The sequence below is a fragment of the Sceloporus undulatus genome, chromosome 6 (genome assembly GCF_019175285.1).
Source record: "Sceloporus undulatus isolate JIND9_A2432 ecotype Alabama chromosome 6, SceUnd_v1.1, whole genome shotgun sequence".
NCBI lineage: Eukaryota > Metazoa > Chordata > Lepidosauria > Squamata > Phrynosomatidae > Sceloporus > Sceloporus undulatus.
Window position 1 is genome coordinate 47344162 of NC_056527.1, and position 23635 is coordinate 47367796.

The following is a 23635-nucleotide window of genomic DNA, read 5'->3' on the forward strand; positions in this document are numbered from 1 at the left end:
GCTCTTCAGCCCAAAAGGCTCTCAGAGCAGCTTACAATTTTTATTTTTAATTAGATGATTCCCTGTCCTAGGGCTTACAATCTAAAAAAATCTGATTCCATCAGCTGGAGCTACAGCACTTAAAGTGCACTTTCTATGGTGCAGGTGTGTCCTCAGAAGCATTATGAAAGCAACATCTGTGTTATGGGATCTTTGGAGTGTATTTCACATGTACAAGTAATTCATGCTGCTGTCCTTGATTGATGAACATGTATTTCTGTTTATCATTTCCATATACTTGTATACAGCAACAGAATAGATGGACAGGCAGGAAGGCAGGTAGACAGGCAGTCACGCAAACACAGCTCACTCAGTCTCCTTTGGCAAACTGGACTTGTCCACATCCATCATCACTCATTCATTTTTTACCTAGACAGGCTTTGAAGTGGCCAGTGTATGGATACTCAAAATCTAGATTTACCTTAGACAAGACAGAGACTTCACTGGCCATGCCATTCTTTTCTTCTTGTTAGCTAGCTTTCTTCTGCTGTCATTTTATCAACATTCAAGGGATCTTGTGTTCATGTATCTTAGACAATTCAGGGAGAGTGTAACCCCATCCGGCACAGGTAGAGTCCCTATCCCCTGAACTGCCTTTCAACTGACCAAGAGCACTTCTGACTTATCTTGATTAAGAGCATCCTTATTTTGCTTCAGCCACCCACCTTCAAATACACACATCCAAACCCAACAGATTATGGGATAAGGCACCTGCTCTGGGAGACAAATTCCCAATAGACCATTGCAACTCTACCTCCCTGATCCCCAGGCCTCACCGCTGCAATACAGAGAACCCAGGTGGACAAACCTGGAAGAGGTCCCCCACCCTCCCTGGAGCTCCAGGTCTCTGTAATACAAGCCAGGTTGACAAGCTCATCCACAATCAAGTCCTAGATCAAGGATGTTTTTTCATTCACCAACCTGGCCTTAAACAGCAGCATTTCCAGCCCGGGGAGCCTGTTGTCAATGCTGACCTTAGAGAAAGGGAGTTGAACGCCGACCTACTTCATCCTTAGGAGCATTGCAAACTAAAATGACTGCATGCACCATCACATCTCAGAGTATCATCATACCTATTATTCAGTCAAAATCTTTTATCATCCTTAGTAAACTGCATAAACCTCATAGTAGTTATAAACGAGTGAGTGGATCTCTAATATTAACTATCTTTGCAAAAAAATAATAAAAAATCTCCAAATGTCCTTGTCCTATTTTCCTAATTTACTATATTCCAACTTTCTGACTCTCTCTTAATTTCTTGATTCATTCTACTTTGCCTTTTCTTCTTTTGCTGCTTTATTCCAACGCCCTCATTTTTTTTATTTAGAGGGGGGGAAAGGAATGCTGACAGTATATGCCGGAGTATAGGCCTTATTTTGCTTGACTGAAAACAACACAGTCACCTCTAGCCACACACACTGCATCCCCACATAGAGATAAGAAAATTCTTGCCTGAAATCCTAGGACAGGCCTGGGGAACATGTTAGATGTCAGCTATGCTGGCTAGAGTTGATAGAAGTTGTAGTTCAACAACATCTGGAGGGCCATATATACCCAAATCTCTCTTTAAAAGCTAATGCCATTCAGACTCGACGCTGTTGATTTAGATGGACTGATGATAGGATGCATTATAAGGCAGCGTACTTTATTTTTTTAACTCTTATCATGGAAGCAAAACAAAGGTCTGTGAAAATGAGCTGCTGCATTCAGTTTACATTTGTTTAAAAGGTAAATTTCATAGCCGTCATGTCTGAGGTAGTCACTATTTATATCAAAGCACAAAGAAATTATAAAGTTTTACAGTTCATAATGTCGATATTTGTATGTGAAAGCTAAATTTCACTATTCATTTTAATCTACAACCTTTTTAAAGGAAAATACCCCTTCTATGTGTGTCTTCTTCACAACAGAAAATATTTGGATATATGAATAAATAATCTAAATACTGATATAGAAAAAGCAGCAATTGTAACTAGTACAAATTGAATGTTGACACATTTGCTGCTGACTTCCAAGGCTGTATAAACCAGAAATGAGCATTATGTAACAGTACCACAACCGGCATCAACACCACCTGGCAAAAGTATTTATATTCATTTTTAATAGAAAATATAGTAATGTGAAATTGCATCAAACACCATATGTTTATATTTAGTATTTTAAAGAAAATAATGGATATTAAACAATTGAGGAATAATCCAATTTTCTTCTAACCAATTGGGATGGAAAAGCATGAAGCTCATTGTGTGAAAGCCAGAAAACGAGAAGTAAAGGCATGTCTTGGATTGAAAGAAGAGAGCTGAATAGAGAAAAAGATGTTCCAGCATAGGAAATACACTGTTCCTTTCCCCATCATCCCACTGTCTCTTCTATAGCTCTCATTTGATTACTGTGTTCTGTCACGCAAGTAGAAGGCATTTTTCACATTATGCAGCCATCTTCCTTTCTGGCCTTCTCCTTCTGTCATCAGCCACAAGCAGTCCCCATCTATTGTAACCTCCCCCTCAATCCAGGAGGGTGTGGATGTAGATGTATGCTCAGAAATGTTTTTGACAAAGATATCAAGGCAGCTTGCAGTTTAACATCCTTAGGCTGGGAAGCTCCTTTCTCAATTGACTTCACATTTCCCACGCCTATCAGAAGCAAATAAAAATGCAATACTTCATGGCCTGTCTTGAAGTAAAAGCTTTTACAATGGATTCATTCAAAGATTGGGATTTCTCAAACCAAAAGACAAACATCTCCTGCTGAATTGTACTGTACCAGTTATTTACAGTCCATATTTTCCCCAAAACTGGCATTCAAAGTGGCATATTAACACACCAATCATGATAGTACAGTATAACACTTTGTAAGCTCTTGTGTAGGAAGTGGGGGGGGGAAGACTCAACAATCCTTGAGCATATGTTTCCCTCTGACCATAGCTAGAATGCTAGGGCAGTTTCTAACAAAAAGCAACTGGGCTCTCATAAGAGCTCCTTCAGAATCTAATGTTAACTTGGCTCAGGCTTCCAGATCCCTGTGCCTCTCACCACATCTGCTTGCCAGTTGCTCTCATCTGAAGCCAAAAGCTGGTATATTAAAAAATGGGCATGAGAAATGTATACAGCACATCAGCACAAGCCCAACAGAAGAGTTTCAAGACATGCGGGGGGGGGGGGGGGGGGCTTCCTGAGAGTACTGAGCTCATACAAGCACATTACAAGCATGAACTTAAGGCCAAATTTGGGGGATATCTAGGGAGTAGTAGATCATTTTGACAAAATTTTTCCTTTCTTAATGGTGAGCTATCCATTGTTTGTCACAATTAGCATTGCAGAAATCCACCAAGAGCAGAAACAATTTGAATAGAATGTATGCAGAATGTGTTTCTTGCAAATTGAAAAAAAATGTATACATTTTATTTTTACATTCAGATGGCTCACGAATAAAGTAATAAAACCTCATATAATCAATACATTAAATTGCTTTCATAGTAGCACAAAGTAGCTCAGAAAAGTAGATAGATACCAGAAACTTAACTGTGTGTGAATTTCTCCTATTTTCCATGATTGGAAATTCCAAACTGATCTCTAAAACATCAAACCTGTCTGGTGGTGGTGGGAGATTAATAGCATGCAATCCTCCCCCCTCCTCCCGATCTGATTTACATGATAGGAAGAGGCTTCTAACCTTGCAAATGATACTGGATTTGGAATCAGGGATACAAACAGGTGGTGTGCGTGTGGCACATCCTGCATGGGGTACTTCTGTATGCGCTGGAGATCAGACTCATGATGACTCTTAAAGGGGTAAGGTGATTTCTCCACATTTAGGAACCTTTAGAGACCAATCATACCATTCAAGGAAGCTCCTTTGTGATAGGCCAGAGCAGTATAGATGGTACTCCATGAGGCTATAAAATTTTCTGGATCATTCTTGCTTACTCTTCTTAGTATCCAGAAGACATTTTTTTTCTGGTTACAGACTACTTCTATCTTTCTTCTCCATCTGATTTGGCTTTCCCTGCCTGTGCTCAATTTCACAGGTGTCTGATTGCAGTTTTCTATTCATCATGTTAGTGATCATTTGTTCAAAGAATGAGGATGCTGAATTCAGTTCTCTCTTCCTACACTGAATCAGATTAGTTGCACTATCTGAACTTATAAAATCCTTCTGCCCTCATCAACACACACAAACACTTATTAACCACCACCACCACCCAAAAATAGACAGTGCACAGTAGCACTTCATACATCCTGAATTGGAACAGTGCATGTAGTATATTTCCTAGAGGGAAAAAGCTGGGAGGCATTCAAGGAAGAATGTGATTCAACTATGCCCAAAATATAAAACAGAAGTCTGGGGGGAAAACTGTCCCAAGTAGCTGAGGGAACCAATAATTCATAAAGAATGCTGCCAACCCCCACATCTTTCTACAGCTAGACTGCAGTTTCATATATTTGCTAGGCAAATAATGTTGTTCAAACCACCTGATCCACACTCCACTGCCCTTCAATATAATGACTTAATGAGGCAACTGAGTGAAACATCTTTTCATCCTCAGTCCTAGTAATTTGACTTGAGGACTTTGGGGCTTTGGTATTTCTATCCATCCTCTCTGGCCACATTTGCGTCCTAATGCTGCCATTCATCTGTGAAATTTAGCTGCAACACTAAACCTTGAAGTAAATAGTATGTAATAGCCCATTCCTTAATATATATATACATCTATCAAAGTAATATAGTTCTCAATGAATTTTAAGAGCAATTCATGACCTAATATAAAATGCAAATATTTTTCTTATCATGGTCAAATATCTAAGCAAATATGAGTTGTAATGAGTTGTAAGAAAAAATGAAATATGAATTTGTCATATTCTGTAACAATTAAATGATTACCAAAATCAGGTTTTAGTCCAAAATATATCATGGGTTGCAGGCCAGGCAAACCGATATACATATGCATTCATACATTCAAAAAAAACAAAAGCATAAGAAAAACATATTTCTTTTTAATGACTCCTAATGCCCATAACAAATCCCTCAACAATTTTCATCCCAAATGGCTGATGCACAGTATTGTTTAACAGTAAGATTTTTGTAACTTTCAAGATTATTCTAACCATACTGTCACTGTTGTCTCACAACACTTTTAAGAAATATCCAATTCAAATGTTTCTGGAATAGGGTTTCTGGTCACTTTCACCATGGAAAAACTTTTAGTGCCTCTTCCCACATCTTCCTCGCTATCAACCTCAGACCTTCAGCCCCTTCTTTTCCTAGACCCCACATGTCCAGCCAAAGGATTCAGAATTAGGCAAGGGCCCATCAAGGATTACAGATGGTTCCTGCAGAGAGATGAAGCTTCAAGAAAAACAGGGCTTGACTAGGAGCTTTCCAGATCCTGAATTTGGCTATGAGATTTTTGGGCTTCTTGGTTTTATCTATGCCTGACCTAGATCAGCCCACTTCTCCCTGGAAACTTCAGCAAAATAAAGGTGCATATGAACCATCTGAAAAATTCCAGATTTTTCCCCGTTAACTGGGTTAAAATAAACTGACCTGGTATAAAATATCTCTAATTGTACTGGGTGCTGATAGACAATATTTTAGAATAAACAAAACATATATGGGTCTCCAAAATTAAACTAGAAAGAATAGGAACTGGTCTTTTAATAAATTTGGATACATGCTAAGATACTGGGTAACCTGAGCAAGCTACTGTTTATGCAGTTTCTATGCCACAACTATTAGGATGGGAATAACATATCAAATAAGTCAGAAATGACCTGAAGGCACTCCACAACAACAACCTTACAAAGACTATAACATTAACAGATTTCCTTAAAATAGCATCCATCCCTAAGAACAAATATATAAAGACTCAGAATTGTATCAAAGGTTGAATTTCCTTTTTCCAAAATGCTTAGGACCAGAGATATTTTGGATTTTGGAATATTAATTTTTTGGACTTTGGAACGACTGTATTTGCATATACATACATAATAAGAGATCTTGGAGATAGGATCCAAATCCAAGAATGAAATTCATTTATGTTTCATACATACCTTATACACATAGCCTGAAGGTACCAATAATTTTATATACATTGTTTTTAATAATTTTGTGCATTCAACTAAGTGTGTACATTGAACTATCAGAAAGCAAATGTGTCACTAAGCAAGCCATCTTAACCACCCATGAAAAAAGTTTTGGTTTTTGGAATATTTTGGATTTCAGAATTGTATATAAGGGAAACTGAACCTGTAGTATTAGTATGCAAAGCAGCGAACAATGGGAAAATAAACGAACATGCAATGGTTCTGATATAGCCTTTATGGGAGCCATAAGAAATTTCCTGGAGCAAAATGCACACCAATGTGTTTTCCTCTAGAAAATCTTTCAATTAAAAGCTGCAGTGAATTCATCCTCCCCCATGAAGCATGAAACTACTGCTTTACATGTCTGAGACGTTATACCACCTTCATAGAGGTTTATTGGAAGTGCCCATTATCAGAAGAATTCATGTAACATATCTGAAATAAAGCTTCTAAAAATTTCTGCAACTGAGGAAGTGTCTTTTTAAAAAATAGGCAGAATATAATCTGAATGGATATGCAAAGTGAGTTTTTTTAAGAAGAATATAAGAATTTGTAATACGGTTGTCTGCTGATAATTATGCTACAGAAAGCTTTTACTCCTCATTTATCTATTTGTCTTTTCCCTGTTTTAGAATAAACACTTCACACTTTGCAACAAACATGAGCATGCTTGAGAATATTTTTAGATTTAATGATTCTACAACTTTTATTCTCTCCAGAAACATTCTTCTGGTGCAATCAACATCCATTATGTATTAACTACACAGTTTTATTACACAGGTTGATTGTAAAATATCATACAGTGACTGGCTCAGTATAAATAGCATCTGAAAGCATTTTATTTTGTTAATATGTTGTCTTAAAGACCTGCCCTGATTCATTGTTCCACACATGAAGATAAGCAGGACTAGAAAAAGGATGTCTCTGCTCTATATAATCTTCCACACTCTGTGCTGAAGCTTCCTCTGAACAAATTGGAGCTGCTGAAGTACTTTCCATGAAATGGCAAGTGATTTATTTCACATTTCCAATATATATTTTCTTTAAAGTGCCTCTGAGATTTGGGGCGGAGGGGGGATTCTTTTCCTCATGACTCATCCACTATGAATCTCTCCGACTCGAAACTATGTTAGAAGTAAAAAGTGATACTCAATGAAGGAATATGAAGGCTGACACTATTGTATTCACAGGCCCAGAAAGAGCCAAACTGCATGGAAGAGCGTGATAGATTTTTCTGCTGCTTCCGTTTACAGGAGACTGTGTGCTCCCCAAATCAGATAGGCGCTGATAGATTAAGCACGTTGTTGTAACATAATTCACTGTAAAACATGGAGTGCTAACAGTGAGAGTAATGGAAGCTCCTTGAACATGGCAGTACTGCAGCAAAGGCATTATCAGGATAGACTTTCTTTTGAAACAACCCCTTGGAAAGAAAATGTGTGCAAAATGGAATGATTTATATACACAGCTGACGTTCCATTGCCAGGGTTATAGGATCTTCTGAGGGAGCATGGACAATCATGTAATTGCCATATGAGTGAAACATTTCCTTAGCCTATCATGGCTATAGAGCACTGCTAGCACATAACCCCCATCCCCACCCCATCCCCAGAATATGCCTTTCCCTCCTAGTTGCATGTCTTGAGTGTTAGAAAGGAAATGTATATTGCACTCAGGTCAACAAAGTCACTCCTCATACATGGTGCTACAGCTGAACTCAGGAGCTAGATGCTCCTGTAGAACCCATGATAGTATGTTCTTTCCCTTACAGCTATGCTTTATGGACAAGCTCAGTTGCAGAAGACATTTCATGTTGGACTTGTTCAAACAGAGCAGACCTCTTGGAAGCAAATGACCTGTCTGTCATAAATGTGTCTCTGTGTTGAGCAGATTCTGTTGCACAGTTGTGCAAATCCCTAGCAATCGCTTTCTAGCATCACCTCCATTACACTGATAACCACCCGCTTGTTTTCAAAAATGTGCAAAATTCACATCATATTCCTGTCTCTGCCGCAAAATGATCAGTGCAATCACTCTAAGCGGATGCACAAATTAAGAGTTTGATTTTAAAAAAAGGTCTAAAAATAAATTGTGCTTGCCAGTGTTTAGTCATTTTAGGTTACCTTACCTTACCCACACCAACATATGGTATAATAACAGTTGTAAGAAAAGAAATCAGGTAGTAGGTAGGAAAGATCCTTCTCGGTCTGAGACAGTGCCGATTAAACTAGATAGTGCGGAGCTAATCTGACATGATATAAAGAGGGGGGAAAACTTTTTCTTAACACAATGTTCTTATGCATAAGGGAGTAAACAGGACTTGGAGTTGTGCAAATAATGTGCAGATTCTCTTAAATCAATGGGACTCAGGCAGGACAATATCCTGACCAATGGAGTCCATAATAGCTTTAGGAGGTTAAAGCAATAGAATTTCCTATTTTATGATCAATTCACAATAGTCACAACATTATTTTAAAAAAGAGACACAATATTCTCCCAGACACTGACCACAACAGCGTTAGTACGAATTCATAATGATGCTGAAAGCAAATGTCATACTCTCCAGTCATTGGGAAAGATGTGTATGGTATCTAGAAGTGATGGGAATCCACACTCAAAGAACGGAAAAGAAAACACTATCGATGCTAAACCCCACAAAGAATATCTGTGGCTTTCTTGGGAGCAAAATTAAGTGGCTTTCTTTTAGCAAGTACAGAAGTCTTTTCAGCCACACTGTATTGAATACAATCTGTAGCAACATATGGAGGTGAAGAATTCTTATTATAGCTACTCTGCTTAGAAATCTCCAAACAAAGCAGATAGTACCATAACATTCCCCTAAATAAAAGCACAATAGTAAAGAAAACATCTGCCTACTAAACAAGCCCATACATGCTATCTTTTTATTCTCATAAAACCAGGAATGCAAGATAAGGAAAAATAAACAGTTTTCAGAAGCAACTAGTACTATCATTTTTATATATATCTTCATGAAAAAAGCTTCCCTGTGCCTATTTGCTAACTGTTGTGAATCTCTGACATCTCATTGCTCCTGAGAAAAAAAGAGCAGTGTGTGGTGTTCAGTCTTTCTCTCTGTCAGCGCTGCCCTTGCCAAGTCTGTTTTGTTCTATTCCTAGTAGGAACAGGTGAGATTATGAGCTTTCGCCTCCTGACAGTAGGAACAAGACACGCACTACATCAGCCAGAGGGGGAAAATCAACAGGACCAGGCATTTCAGTGTGCATTTTGAAAATATTCTGTGGCTCAAACCAAAGAGGGAATGGGTTCCATCCATCCACACTAATTTGAAAGAAAAGGTCAGCGAGAAGAAAATATGCCTCCCTTCCCATCAAACCCCTGCAGGTTTAGTTGAGCCCTTGGCAAACATGAGACCATGATGTTACAGCTATGAAAGACATGGAACACAGTGGGAGATCCTCCTCAGTGTGTCAGTGTCTGGAGGCTGCATCCCTTTAGGAAGAATTGGAAGAGCGAAGCCTCCTTGCTGGACCACAGTTTGCCGAGGTCTTGAACCTTTCCTACATGAACAGGGAAACATCCCCAGAACTATTTGTTTAATTTGCTTATGGAGCAGATGAGTTGTAACTCAGACCACTGAAAACCTGCCAGCGGTGGTCATGCATAGCACAGATGCCAAGATCAACCATGCCCTTGCTATACAAACGCTGAGGGTAGAGGAGCCCATTCGGAAAGCCAATCCTGGCAGCACATCAGTGCCCTTTAAAAAAAGAAAAAAAGGACCTTCTAATTGCCTGAGGACCTATGGTGACCCCCTATGGATTTCATAGGGTTTTCTTAGTCCCTTCCTCTGAACCATACCCTAAGGCACGTGGTATCCATTGGTGGTCTCCCATCCAGGTCCTAACCAGGGCTGACCCTGCTTAGCGTCCAGGATCAAGGTGGCTTTAGAGTATCAGCTGGCAAGATCAGGTGCCTTTAGGGTCCCTTAGCTTCCAAGATCAGATAAGATCTAGTGCCTTTGAGGGTGTCTTGGGTCCCAAACACACTGCAGAAACCATCCTGTTTGAGACTGCTGGTTCACTGCTAAGGGATTCTGGGAACTGTAGTTTTCTGAGACATTTAGCCTTCTCTGTCAGAGAGCTCTGGTGCCACAATAGTCTGCAATCGTTCCCTAGAACTGAGCGCGGGCAGTTAAAGCAGTCTCAAACCGGATGATTTCTGCAGTGTGTTTTGGACCTTAGCTTCCAAGATCAGACAGGATCTGGTGCCTTTGAGGATATCTTTGGCTTCCTTTTTCTTTCTTTAAAAAAGAGAGGGGCATTTCATGAAAAGGAGTTGTTTCAGGATGCTAGTTCATGGGCTGTCTCTTTTTTGAGAGAGGGATTGGTTCTGGCATCCACCTCAACCTTTCTTGCCTGGGGAGAAAATCCTTGCGATCCTTCAGGATTCTCTACAACTTGATGAGGTTGCATCCACACTGCAGAAATAGTCCGGTTTAAGAGCGCTTTTGACTACCCTGGCTCCAGGCTTTGGCATTCTGGGCATGGTCGTTTGTTGTGGCACCAAACAAACGACCATGCCCAGAATGCCAAAGCCTAGAGCCAGGGCAGTCAAAAGCGCTCTCAAACCGGGTTATATCCCTGCAGTGTGGATGGACCCGATCGTGCCAAAGGATTCCTTCCAGCATCGGAATGTCAAGCTCTCCTCTGAATTCCCCAAGGGCTTTTCGATGGCGAAGGAAAGGAAAGTTTTCCCGGAGCCTGAGCACATGGCATTGAAGGCTGGGCAGAGAGAGAAAAGGAGGGGAAGCAAGGCTTCCCCCGATCCAACCTGGGCTTTAGTCCTTTCCCTTTCCCCCCAATCTCTTCCATTTTGGCGGCTCCAAAGACTCCGGGATCGTGAAGCCAGAGGTGGATCCAGAGGGGAGAATTAGTGCTCAATATTCCCTCCATGTGGATGCAAGGGAGAGAGCGGGGGATCCAAAGCCGGGGCTGAGATCAGCTTTCCTTGGAAAAGCCCAAAGTAACCGAGATCGGTTCTCTCTCTCTCTCTCTCTCTCTCTCTCTCTCTCGCAGGAACTTTTCCCTCCAACTTCCCACGATCCCCAGATCTGGAGGGAGATCTGGAGGGAGATCGGGACAGATCGGGGGATCCTTCCCTTCCAGATGTGAGAAAGCATCTCCCCTGCCTGGGCTGGAAGCGATCCTGGCCAAAAACACAAGAAAAGGCGAGGCGAGGACTCACCAAAATACATGATGTTTCTCATGGAGCCTCCTCTGGCAGCCTGGGTCCCGCATCGGCTCCTGCGATCAGCTGCTGCTGCTGCTTGGAAGCAAAGGCGAGCATCCTCTAGTCCTCCTCCTCCTCCTCTTACATCGCGGTGGAAATTTCCCAGCCAAGCGAAGGAGGAAGGCGCTTGCGAAGGGAATCAGGGCTCCAAAGCAAGGAGGCTTCTCCCCTCCCTCTCCTCCTTCTCTCCTCTGCTGCCCTGAGCTTGCTCTGCTTCAGCAGCCAAGGCTCTGCCTGCATGCTGCTGCTCCTGCTCCTCCTGATGCTGCTGCAGCTCCCTTGCCCTCCTCCTCCTCCTCCTCCTCCTCCTCCTCCTCCTCCTCCTCCTCCTCAGGCTCCTCCTTGCAATGCCCTTGCCTTCCCTCTGGCCTCAGGGCTGGGATGGAGGGCAACAGGACCAAGGAGGAGGAGGAAGGAGAGCAAGGCATCCCAAGAGCAACACCATTGCTACATGGCTGACCCACCAATTAAGCGCTTTACAAAGGGAGTTTCTCCTACAACTTGGAGTATAAACTGTCATTAAGCCATCATTAACCCAACCACTGCTACTACAACCAGGTGCTACTATCCTATGAATAACCCATAATTACTGAGTTAATGGTTTCCACACACCGTCATGTGCCAGGTGCTATTATCCAGTGCATAACGTATGCTTATCACACCATTGTGCAAATGGTTTTCCCATGCTGTCATGTGTCAAATAACCTGCGATTCTTGAACCACTGCACTAACTGTTTTCACACGCCGCCGTATGCCAGGTACAATTATCGTGCCATTGCATGAATAGTTTTCAGACGCCATCATGTTCCAGGTGTTATTATCCCATGAATAACCCACAGTTATCATGCCATTGTATAGTTTTCACACAGCGTCATGTTCCAGGTTCTATTATCCCATGAATAACGCAGTGATGCGGTTCCATCACCACTCCAGCTTCTGCCAAACTAGCCATTCAAAAGCATGCAAATGCAAGTAGATAAATAGGTACCACTTTGGTGGGAAGGCAAACAGCATTCTGTGCCATCATGCTGGCCAGATGATCACAGAGAAGTTCTTGACAATGCTGGCTCTTCAGCTTAGTAACAAAGATGAACACCGCCCCCTATGGTCAGACACAGCTTGACAACCTTGTCAATAGGGAATACCATTACCTTTAAGCCATGATAACCCCGCAACTGCACTAATGGTTTCCACATGCCGTCATGTTCAAGGTGCTACTACCCCATGAATAACCTGCAATTGTCATGCCATTGCACAAACGGTTTATGCAACATCAAGGCAACACACAATTAAAGTGCCCTTAACTGGTGAATAACAAGGTGAGAAACAGCAGCAAATCATTCAGTCCCATGAATAACTTTTTACTGTTTCATGCCTGGTCACTCCCTGGTTACTCCCACAGGATAATGACTCTTGTGTTCATCTCATTTTAATTGCACTTTAATGTCAATGGCTTGATTTTCTTGGGTTAATCCCTGTTTAGAATCATAGAGTTGGAAGAGACCCCAAGGGCCATCCAGTCCAACCCCATTCTGCCATGCAGGAACTCTCAGTCAAAGCATCCCCAGCAGATGGCCATCCAGCCTCTGTTTAAAGACTTCCAGGGAAGGAGACTCCACTACACTCCGAGGGAGTGTGTTAAGAGTTTAAAGTCCCCCGTGTGAGAAACTCCAAAGTGTAAGCTAATTTAGAAATTTTAATTTAGTTTTCTATTTGGTATTTATATTTTTAAAAAATATATTTTCAAGCTGTGGATGTTTGAATCCGTGAATAAAAAAATCAGTGGATAAGGAAGGCTGACTGTACAACTGGTGGCATAACGTATTCATAAGGGACAGGAAGGCAAGAAGGTTCAACCGTAAAGTTAGAAGCCTTCAAGCCATTGTATTCTTTATCACCATGTAGGACTAATCCAAGAACATCAAAAATCCACCACTAATGCATCTGAGGAAGTAGACTTTGGTCTACAAAAGCTCATGCTGCCAACTTCTTTTAGTGAGTCTCAAAGGTGCTACAAAATCTCTCTACATCCTGATTCTACAGACTAACATGGCTATATCTTTGAAAATCTACCAAAAGAGTGATACCTTTATTGGGCCATGTAGGGCTGTGAGAGCTGGACAGAAAAAGAAGTGGATAGGAAGGAAATTAATTCATGCAAGATGTGGTGCTGGAGAAGAGTGCTGAGGATACAGTGGGTGGCCAAAAAGACAAATGAGTCCTGGAACAGATCAAGCCTGAATTCTCCCTGGAAGCCAAGACAACAAAACTGAGGCCGTGGTACTTTGGCTACATCATGAGAAGGCATGACTCATTAGAAAGGACAATGATTCTGGGGAATGTAGAGGGCAGCAGAAAGAGAGGAAGACCACATGCCAGATGGATAGACTCCATCAGAGAGACCACTGGCCTAAGCCTGCAGGACCTGAGGAGGGAAGTAGAGGTTAGGGGGGCTCATTCACAAGGCTGCCATGAGTTAAGGTCAACTCGAAAGCAGCTAACAAGTCTTGAATGTGTTTTGTCACATCCACACACAAGGAGGTGGAGGGTAACTTGTTGAGGGCAGGGATGGATGGTGCCAACTAGATTGGCCAAGTAGGAGGTTATTCAGATGATGAAAATAATCCATGTAGAATCTGGGTTGAATCTTTGTTGTTTATATGCATTTCAAATGAATCTGATTAAGTGGTGGGGTACTGCCAAAAAAACTCACTTAACCCGGAATAATTGCTGTCAGATTCCCCCCCCCAAGTTTTTCTAAAAGACTCAGATTCTTGGATGTGTGAATAACCAATGCAAATAGACCCGCGATAATCTGGAATAAAACTCTGCATATCTTGAACATGCTTCAAATATATTTGCATCATCAACTCCATCTTTATTCAAGTGCTGACATGTGTGAGCAACCAAACTCGCAGCGATGTGGTTCCAGAGTGTGAACACCAAACTCAGAATGGATGAGTGACATTATTCACATAGTTGCATAAATATATATATATGTGTTTGAATGACCCCTAGGTGCCAACTAGCTAGGGATGTCATATTAAGAATGGAGCAAGCTTATTTGCTGCAGCTCCAGAGACAGTTGACAAAGTGCCATCCCTTTTCCAGTGGAGCAGCTGCCACTGGGAGAAAGGAGGAAGGAGAGAGGACCCCCCTCTGTCTGGCTGAGGGGTGCCAGTGGGTGAGGGGGCAAGAGAAGGGTGCCTGCACATGTGAGCAACCGAACTCACAGAGATGCACAGTGATGCCATTCCCAGAAAGATGCCGTTCCACGGTGTGAATAACAAACCCGGCATGCATGAGTAAGGTTATTCATATCATTCCAGTAAAAAAAAATTGTGAATAAGCCTAGGATTCAATGGATCCAAACTTCAGGAAAAGAGATCCCACCTCAACATTAGGAAGAATTTCCTGTCAGTAAGCGCTGTTCAGCAGTGGAATATGCTGCCTTGGAGAGTGGGAGAGTCTCCTTCTTTAGAGGTTTGTAAACAGAAGCTGGATGGCCATCTGTCAAGGGTGCTTTGATGGCAGGGAATTGGACTAAATGGCCTTTGGGGTCTCTTCCAAATACAATTCTATTATTCTGTGCCAACCAGGAAGACAATTGTTGAGGGCAATTGGTTTAGACCTTGTAAGCTGCTTAGGGAGTGCTTAAGTACACTGATGAGAAGTATAGAAATGTACTTGCTATTGCTATTGGGCAGGGGGCACCTCTTTGATTACTTCCCCCAATATTTCTGGTAATTATTTTGTCTTTTTGCAAAGTTTCCTTACTCTTCCCTCCCTTAACTATTACTTGAATGGTGCCTTTTCTTTTTTTACTACTCTGGACACCAGAGTTCAAATCTCCACTTGGTCATGGAAACCCAATAGGCAAGTCACACTCTTTCAGCATCAGAGGAAACCAAGGTCAACCCTCGGAACAAATCTTTCCAAGAAAAACTTATGATAGGCTGTAGGGTTGCCATAAGTTGGAAACAGCTTGAAGGCACACAACAACAACAAAGAATCTAAAATAAGAGAAAGGCTTCACTATAGGTCTATCAGATATGTGAACCAAAAAGAAAATTTGGACAGTTTTTGGCAGGCCTCTGAATATTAGGTTCAGTGTGTTTGTTTGTGTATTTATGTGTGTACAATGTGTTTAATCCTTTTTTTAATGGAGGGGGGTTAGATATAGTATTGTAGAGACTGTATGTAGTGTATATTGACTGTCTTTTAATCATGCAAGCCACTTTGATTGCTTCTGTAGCAGAAAAGCACGGTATAAATAAAAGTTTTGTTTATTTAGTTACAACACACACACACACACACACACACACACACACACACACAAAGATTATAAGAAATGATGAATCACATTTCACTTTCCAGTTAAAAGCAATAAAAAACTAAATCCTGCATGACTTTTCTGTCATCACTGTAGTACACACACCGTTACACTCATAGTTTAAATAATAAATATAATAGTGTTTAGCCTATCACAAAGATATTCCTATTGGCAAACCAGAGCTCTCCTGTCTGTAATTAATGAGAAAGGAACAGAGATTTATAATGCAGACTTGAACCTTTCTTCAAAAGGTCTTCAGTTTGCACAGAGTGCAAGCAGCACTGAGATGAGAACAGGAGATGATAGCAGTGTGGTTGCCTTGTCTATGTGATAAATGTGATGTCTCAACCCAGTTCATACATGATCTGAGATACTATTGCAACTGGCATCTTGGGATCAAGGAAGGCAGTCGCTGATGACAGAAATCAAAGACACATCCTAACACACACTTTTTCTTCTAAAAGGAGATGCCCTGGGTCAGGTTTGATGCAAATTGACAAGACGATATGTGGAAGATTGCACTGCCTAGGTCTATAGGATGTTGTTTTTCATTATGGTCAATGTGAGTTGTTTGGGTAGCAATATCAGTTTCAGATGTAGGAGAAAACAACGGCCTAAAATTAAAGGTGAAAGCATTCAGCAGTGTTTATCTTGTTAAAGCAGGATTTAATAGGATGAGTGTTTTATTCCACTGGAAAGAGGATGACAAACACAATGCATTTAAAGCTCAGCTCCTTAGCTATAGAGGAGCCTGTAAAATAAACCCTTCTTTAAAGAAGTGTAGTTCTTTAGCCCAATTGTGAAGGGAACACAGACAACCTAGAAGAAGGGCAACCATGGGGTTTATAGACACAAGGTGAGCTAAATGTGGAAGGCATAATTTACACATGCAGACAGAAGAATATCTGTGAAGGAAAGGAAGAAAGAAAAAGAGCACCCACTGTTATTGTAACAGTGTAATCCAACATTCAAAGCACTACACAATGCTGGCTGCCTTAGATCAAATCTGTTCTCCCAGAATCAGAACCAAAATCCAGTCAGGCATCACCAGTTGTTCACAGTTCACAATTGCAGCAGTTTACATCTCCAGAACAGAACAAACTGTAATTCAAAGACAACTAGATCAAAGTGTGTGTCTGGATTTGCATGTATGTGTGTGATGATGCATAAACACACACAAACACCTCCTGCTTGCTGATAACATTGACATTCCTGGATTTTGAAAAACAGAGTTGACATAAAGTCTCTTGCCCCTCACTGTCTATTATTATCGATTTTGACCGGGTGCTTGCATGATGGAGTGGGGTGGGGAAGAAAGGGATGAATGTACACTTGTGGAATGGATGGATAGATGGATAGATGTGAGAGAAAAGCAATTGGTAGTGTTCTGGTGGGGAAAATGTGCAATTGCAGACAATTGAGAGAAAGAGACAAGTGTGGCTTCTGTGATTTTTTTTCCCATTTGGGAAATACATTTTGGGGAATAAATTAACATTAGATGTGATTTGGAGAAATATTTTGCTTGGCTTTCTGTGGAATGGATGGTCCATTTGACTGTGGAATGGGTGGGCCATTTTGTGATGGATACAATATTAAAAATTCAACATAGCATAATTTAGAACAACAAAAAATACAGTACAAAATATTCTGACCCGTGAAGAATCTAATAAAACAGCAGGTTAGATTAAAAATTCCAGTGGAAAAGCTATTCCGTGAAATACTTATTTCAATTCATTTCAGAAGGACAATCTGCTATCTGAGACAGATGGGAACCTAAGGCTTCAATCCTATGTATACTTCCCTGGAAGTAAATAATTCTTTGTTCATTGCTATATGAACTTGTATAGGATTGCACTGGGAAAGTCTTAAATTGATGAATGTTGGGGATCCTCCTCAGTCTTTCCACTCATTAGACAGGAGATATAAGGACATCATAGATCTTTGTTCTCTAAATATGAGGACTAGAAACATTTATTTTAAAACTCTGCTTTGATCCTAATGAAAGCAAACTATTCCCACAGTTATTTGTTGCTGGGTTTTTTCTCCACCACCACATGCCTACAGTGGTTAATCCCTGCAAAAGAATAACTTCACCAGAACTGCCCACACACAGCTTAACAATTTAACTAAGATCCAATAAAGGCATTCAGCTATTTTATATGTAAACAAAGCAAGTTATAAATATATTTAAAATGCCTATTATTGCTTTTGTGTAGCTGTCTTCGCTTCAGTTATAGAACATGAGTGGGGGGGAATCAGCAGCCTTTACTCCTGGCAAACACCCACAAAACAAATTGAATGTAACTCTGAGCCAGCTTCTGTATTTGTTTACACCTCTGAATCCCTGCACCAACTTACTAAAAGCTTTAAATTTTCAACTTAACACAAGCCAAGTTTTGCCTTCTCAGTGGAGTTGCATAAATGTAAGCAAGGAATGAGATTTGGCCATAGGAGTCCATCAGTGGTGTGTTCCAAACATATGACACTTTAAGAAGCAGCTTCCAAAATCATTTACTTGAAATACACATAGGGAAGGGGTAATTACCTCTGTTCTGAGACATGTCACAGAAGGCTCCTGGGATCTTGTCAGTCATTCACGGGTGGGACCATTTACAAATAATCCACAGACTGCATGCATTTGGCTGCTCTCTAAATATGCATTTGTTGTTTCTTTTAATTGTATTTCATTTTTCCTTATGGAACTCAACCTTCTCAAATGTCTGCACTGCCCAAACCATTTTTACTCACAATAACCGGTGACAAGATCCAGCATGTTATACTAGTTTTAGTGTGTAACTAAGCACTCTAGGAGATCAGGGTTCAAATTCCTACTCAGCCATGGAAATCCACTGGATGACTTTGGGTAATCCATAGTCTCAAATCTTGCCAATAAAACCCCATGATAAGTTTGCCTTATTGTCACTGTAAAGCACAAATGATTTTAAGACACACAACAACAAAGCTGGGACATGCATCAAACACAAACCTGTTCAGCTGGTGAACTTGAAAAATATACAGGGATTTGAATCTGAAACACCTAAATCTTAGTCTTAATCTTGGGTATTCCATAATACTTAAGGAGCACAACCTCCCCACTCTGTGTCCACTTTCACCACAGCTACAGTTGAAATTTTTTGCAGAAGCTGCAGTGGTTCCACAAAAGCATTCAGCAAGCTTTCATTGCATGTTGTGCCTTCATCTTTTTTCACTTATAGTGTCCGTCAAGTGAACCTATGATGGAGATTTTGTGGTGAGATTTGTTCAGGAGGTGGTTGCCCTTCTCTTCTTTTGAGGCAGAGAGAGTGTGAGTTGTGCAAGGTCACCCAGAGGGTTTCCATGTCTAAGCAGCGATTAGAATCCTGGTCTTCAGAGTCATAGTCCAACACTCAAACCACTACACCATGCTGGCTGTCTTTCAAAGCATTCTCCACCACCCTCCAGCATGAAAACCTGTCACAGAAAAAACAAGCAGGCAGAAGCAATATAGGCAGATACTATAGTTATGTTTGGAATGGAGAGGAGGAAAGGAGTGTAGCTGCATTTTCCCCCTCCTAGAATTGGGTGGGGAAGAGAACAAGATTGGCTTGGAGTAGTTATTAGATGCCTTCAATGAACCTTTAAGAAGTACAATTTCAGTAACAATCGGACAACATACAGGTGACAGAAAAAGCTCTTGGAGAAAACAAAAGTTGCCTTTCATTCATTCATTTACTTACTTTTCTCCCATGAATAGGATTCAAGACAGCTTACAATAAAATATTAAAAGCACATAAAATGAATGAAAGCATTAAACATTTAAAAGCAATTTAAAAACAAACCAATAAATAGAGAGGGAATGAGGAAGGGAGAGAGCAAGAGCATTGTACATCCATCCTTTCCACAATAGCTGGGGTCAGTTATCAAAGGTACAACTGAGAGCTGCAGGTTGCCCTCTCTTTTCTAACATAGCACTACTGGCCTTCAATGAAATTCAAGAGCTGGGGTTGGGGAAAGGAAAGATTTTAAGACAATTATGGTTTACAGCAAGCAAGGGGAAAGCATGAGAACCAGCATGTTGTAGTGGTTTGAGCAGTAGACTTTGGAGATCAGGGTTTGAATCCCTCCTCAGCCATGGAAACCCACTGGGTGATCTTAAGCAAGCCATATACTCTCAGCCTCAGAGGAAGGCCAAGGCAAATCCTCTCTGAACAAATCTTGCTAAGTAAGCAGATGAGTCCTGCCTTTGCCATCTACACCATCAAAGGGAGAGTGAGGCCTGCCAGCTCCATCAGTATGGAATGTACTAAGAAGAAGAGCCCTCCCTCCAGTCCATCTACCTTCTTGGTCCAGGCCTCAGAGGGAGAGAACAACTGCTGGACCTGATCACCTTCTCCTTTTGTGTCGTGTTTTTTTAGATTGTAAGCTTGAGGGCAGGGAACTGTCTAATTAAAAATAATAATTGTAAGCCACTCTGATTGCCTTTATAGTTGAAGGACGGGATATAAGTACTCTAATAAATAAAATAAAAATAAAACTCCATGATAGATTCACCTTAATGTCACCATAAATCAGAAATGACTTGAAGGCCAACAACAACAACCATGGAAAGTGTGGCTCACAGGCTTTCAAGGGCTTTGTGTGACCCCTATTCTTTCTCAAGATTCCCCCAAAGCCCCCAAGCAATCAGACCGCTATAGAAAACAGCCATGAGCTCCAGGCAAGACACATAATGCTAACTCCTATACATTATCAGTGCACTATATGGCTTACCGCCTGTCATTTGGCAAATTAAGGCAAGACAGCTCAGACAGTAGATTGGAAATATCACAAAATGATATTTTACCGGGAAGAAAGGAGGTGCTTGTGGGAGCTTATACCTCACGCACCAAAATAACTTGCTTGGTTTGAGGTATTGGTTTTAAATGGAGGAAATAAGAATCATCATCTGCTGTGCCTCAGATAACAAAATGCCTTGAGGTGGTCTTTGCACAGTGGAGCATAATGGAGCACTGGGCAAAAATATAACATCTGCTGGGTTATACCTGTTGGTAGAGACAGTGATGGGGATGACAATAAAGTATGGTGTAAATATTAACATACTTGGCCACCGGAAAAGAAACATGAGCATCATTAAAAACAAAATTCATCATGTACTGAATGGCACGCTTTTTGGCTTCCTGAATGCAAAAGGTATAACATTCTTTGCACACTGCAAAGGTTTAAAGCAAAAGTCTCCCTATAACCCTGACTAATGAATTCATGTCTTATCTCCTAAAATTCACACCTACCAATGTTTCATACTTTGCCCCATCCTAAGAATAAAACTGTCCGTTACAGGCAAGCTTACTACAACCATTGATTAATATTTAATAAAAATTACTGTGACTGCTAAACTCTTGAAGCTTCCTGGAAACCTCTCTGCTGCTTTTGAAATCTCCCAGGAGGCAACCAATAATAGATCTATACTTGGATTCTTAGTGGTTGGCAATAATGAATTTCAGTTTGAAGCTGACAAGGATCCTCTCCGTGAATACGAGCAACAGCATATCCAGGGCCTCTTTTGTTGGCAGAAATATAATAATGTGCAACAAAAGACAGAGGGTGACACAACATTATCAGTTAAGATGCCTTGTGTGGTACGTTAAAAGACTGTGCACACTTGAGAGGTTTCCAATTTTTCTTAAAATAAATTTCATCTTTTGTTCCCAGAAAGCTATTGCAGATCAAGATGTACTGTACTATAACAGAAAACAAACAAGGATGAGCAAGCAAGATCATATTTAATAATTCTGCTTGCTTTTTCTTATTGTCTCTCTTCCACCCTCTAATCCAAAGTTAAAATAGTTCCAAAATATAACTAAAACTCACTTTAAAAAGTTGGGTGTTGCTGGATAATGAATTTGAAAGGGGGGGGAACTCCATCTGTGGAAGTACAAACCATGAACAATAACATTTGGAACCAAAGATGTCTCAAAGTTTGTAGAATCTTAAGCTCAGGTCTAAGAGAGTTAAATGCCCTGACTAAATATCTTCTCTGAATCCATTATAAAATTTGGTTAGGAAATCTGTTTATTGCCTATCTACAGGACATCCTGATACTGACAGACAATTCTAACATGGATGCATTTGAGGTATAGTTCCTTCACATCAGTGCACATCTCTTTATCTGTAAGGCATCATTTGTTTGAATGTGTGGTGTTTTTTTAAAATTCTGCATGTGAATTTTTCCTGTACATTACAAGTCAAAATCTCACCCAGCGTGAAATGCTAATACAACCAGGGAGGGAAATAGCAACTTAGAAACAAAACTCCACCAATATACACTTTGAGCCGGTAATGTGTGTCTATAGTGGCTAAACTGGGGTTTCAGGGCTTGTCTATACAATCTAAGTGATCCTTGTAAAATGCAGACAGAAGAAACTCTATGCACATTTTACCAGGATCCTTTGGATCATATAGACAAGTGCCATACGAACCTGCAAGGGTCATAAAATCTACAGGGAAAGGCTTTCTCTTGGTCCTGCTGCCATCACAAGCTCACTTGTTGAGGACACAAGAGAGAGCCTTCTCAATGGCTGCTCCCATCCTCTGGAATGCCCTACCATAGGAGGTTAGGCTGGTCCTCTCCCTGCTTTCCTTTCACCAGCAGACAAAGAGTTCAATATGAGAGTTCAGTTATGGATTAAGGGCTAAATTCCATGTTATGTGACATATCTGTATCTGACAACTTCTTCTAACAAGAGTCAAGGGACACCCAGCTGACATTGAGCAGAAAGCATGGATTGAAAGATGGTCTAACACACATGTGGACCTCCAGATGTAACTGGTCATCAACTCCCAACATTAATCATAATTGGCTACGTTTTCTAGGGTTGTTGGAAACTGCAGTGCAAAAGGATCTAGAGAACTGTATGATCTGTACTCCTTGCTAACTTGTTCCTCGTGTGATGTACTGATTCAGATAATGCCCCTCTTATTGGTGCTACTGTTTATGTAGGGTACTGCATATTCTGTCTGTATTCTTCTTTTTCATTCATGACTAACAGAAACTCTGGATCTGTGATGGATTAGGATTGCAGCAAAGTGGAGGATGGCCATGCTCAATGCAATCACTGATCTCTGCATTAAATCTAGTTAGGCCTTCAGATGTATTTTGCCCCCAAACAACAAAGTCAGATTTGGTGGGAAAGGCCACAATTAATTATGGCATTCTTCAGCACTGAAAGTTCCTTTCTTTATCCAGTGTTTAATAGATCTGAGTTAACTATCCCATGCATTAAAGGACCTTTCAAATGTATCTGACTTGTTTGGTACTTTAGTAACACACACACACACACACACACACACACAACTTTGGGATTTCTTTTCAAGTCACCCAATGGGATGGTTACTCTTTGCCACCAATGGGAATTATTCTACATTATTATGGGCTCTCATTTCCATGTAACAATCTGTGCAAACTAAAAAGTGAACACCACTTGTTCATAAAGTCCAGTCAAACCACTGTTTGTATTTGAAACTAATAATCTAACTCGTGTTTAAGGTAAGCCCACTACTCACAAGGAAGTTCTTTTGATTCCTGTCCACCAAAGATGAATCCAATATTCAAGCAGCATTCTCAGCCCACTGCTACTTCTTCCCAAAGTAATGAAAAAATGCTGCCTCTTATATTTTTCCCCAGTACTTTTGATAGTTTGGTGTGATAGCTTGCTTTCTTTTACATATAAAAGCAATAAATGTAACTCTACTTCCTGAATGGCAGTGTCTTTCAAAAGGCTGTTGGGTTGTGTGTGTGCATGTGTGTGTGTATTTAACTGGCCTCAGAAGTCTTTCCCTGGGGTTTTCTGTCCTCCCTGGACAAAACTACTAAATGTAGTACGTGCTTTTTTTCTCTTTTACCCTTGAATCAGAAGTGTCAGTTCTAGAAATC

The 23635-nt window shown here is 40.7% G+C and overlaps 1 protein-coding gene across 3 annotated transcripts in view; it reads right to left on the bottom strand.

The window, feature by feature from the left end:
• Window positions 1-23635, bottom strand: part of ZNF385D (zinc finger protein 385D) — a 443232-nt gene that overhangs the window by 197057 nt on the left and 222540 nt on the right. Inside the window, exon 1 of one of the 3 annotated variants that reach the window (XM_042477447.1) lies at window positions 11349-11615. The exons of the other annotated variants lie outside the window; for them this stretch is intronic. Within the exon in view, the coding sequence (XP_042333381.1) occupies window positions 11349-11370 (22 nt within the window). The 5' untranslated portion in view covers window positions 11371-11615. Of the gene's footprint in view, window positions 1-11348; window positions 11616-23635 lie in introns of those variants that run through there. 3 annotated transcript variants of the gene reach the window in all.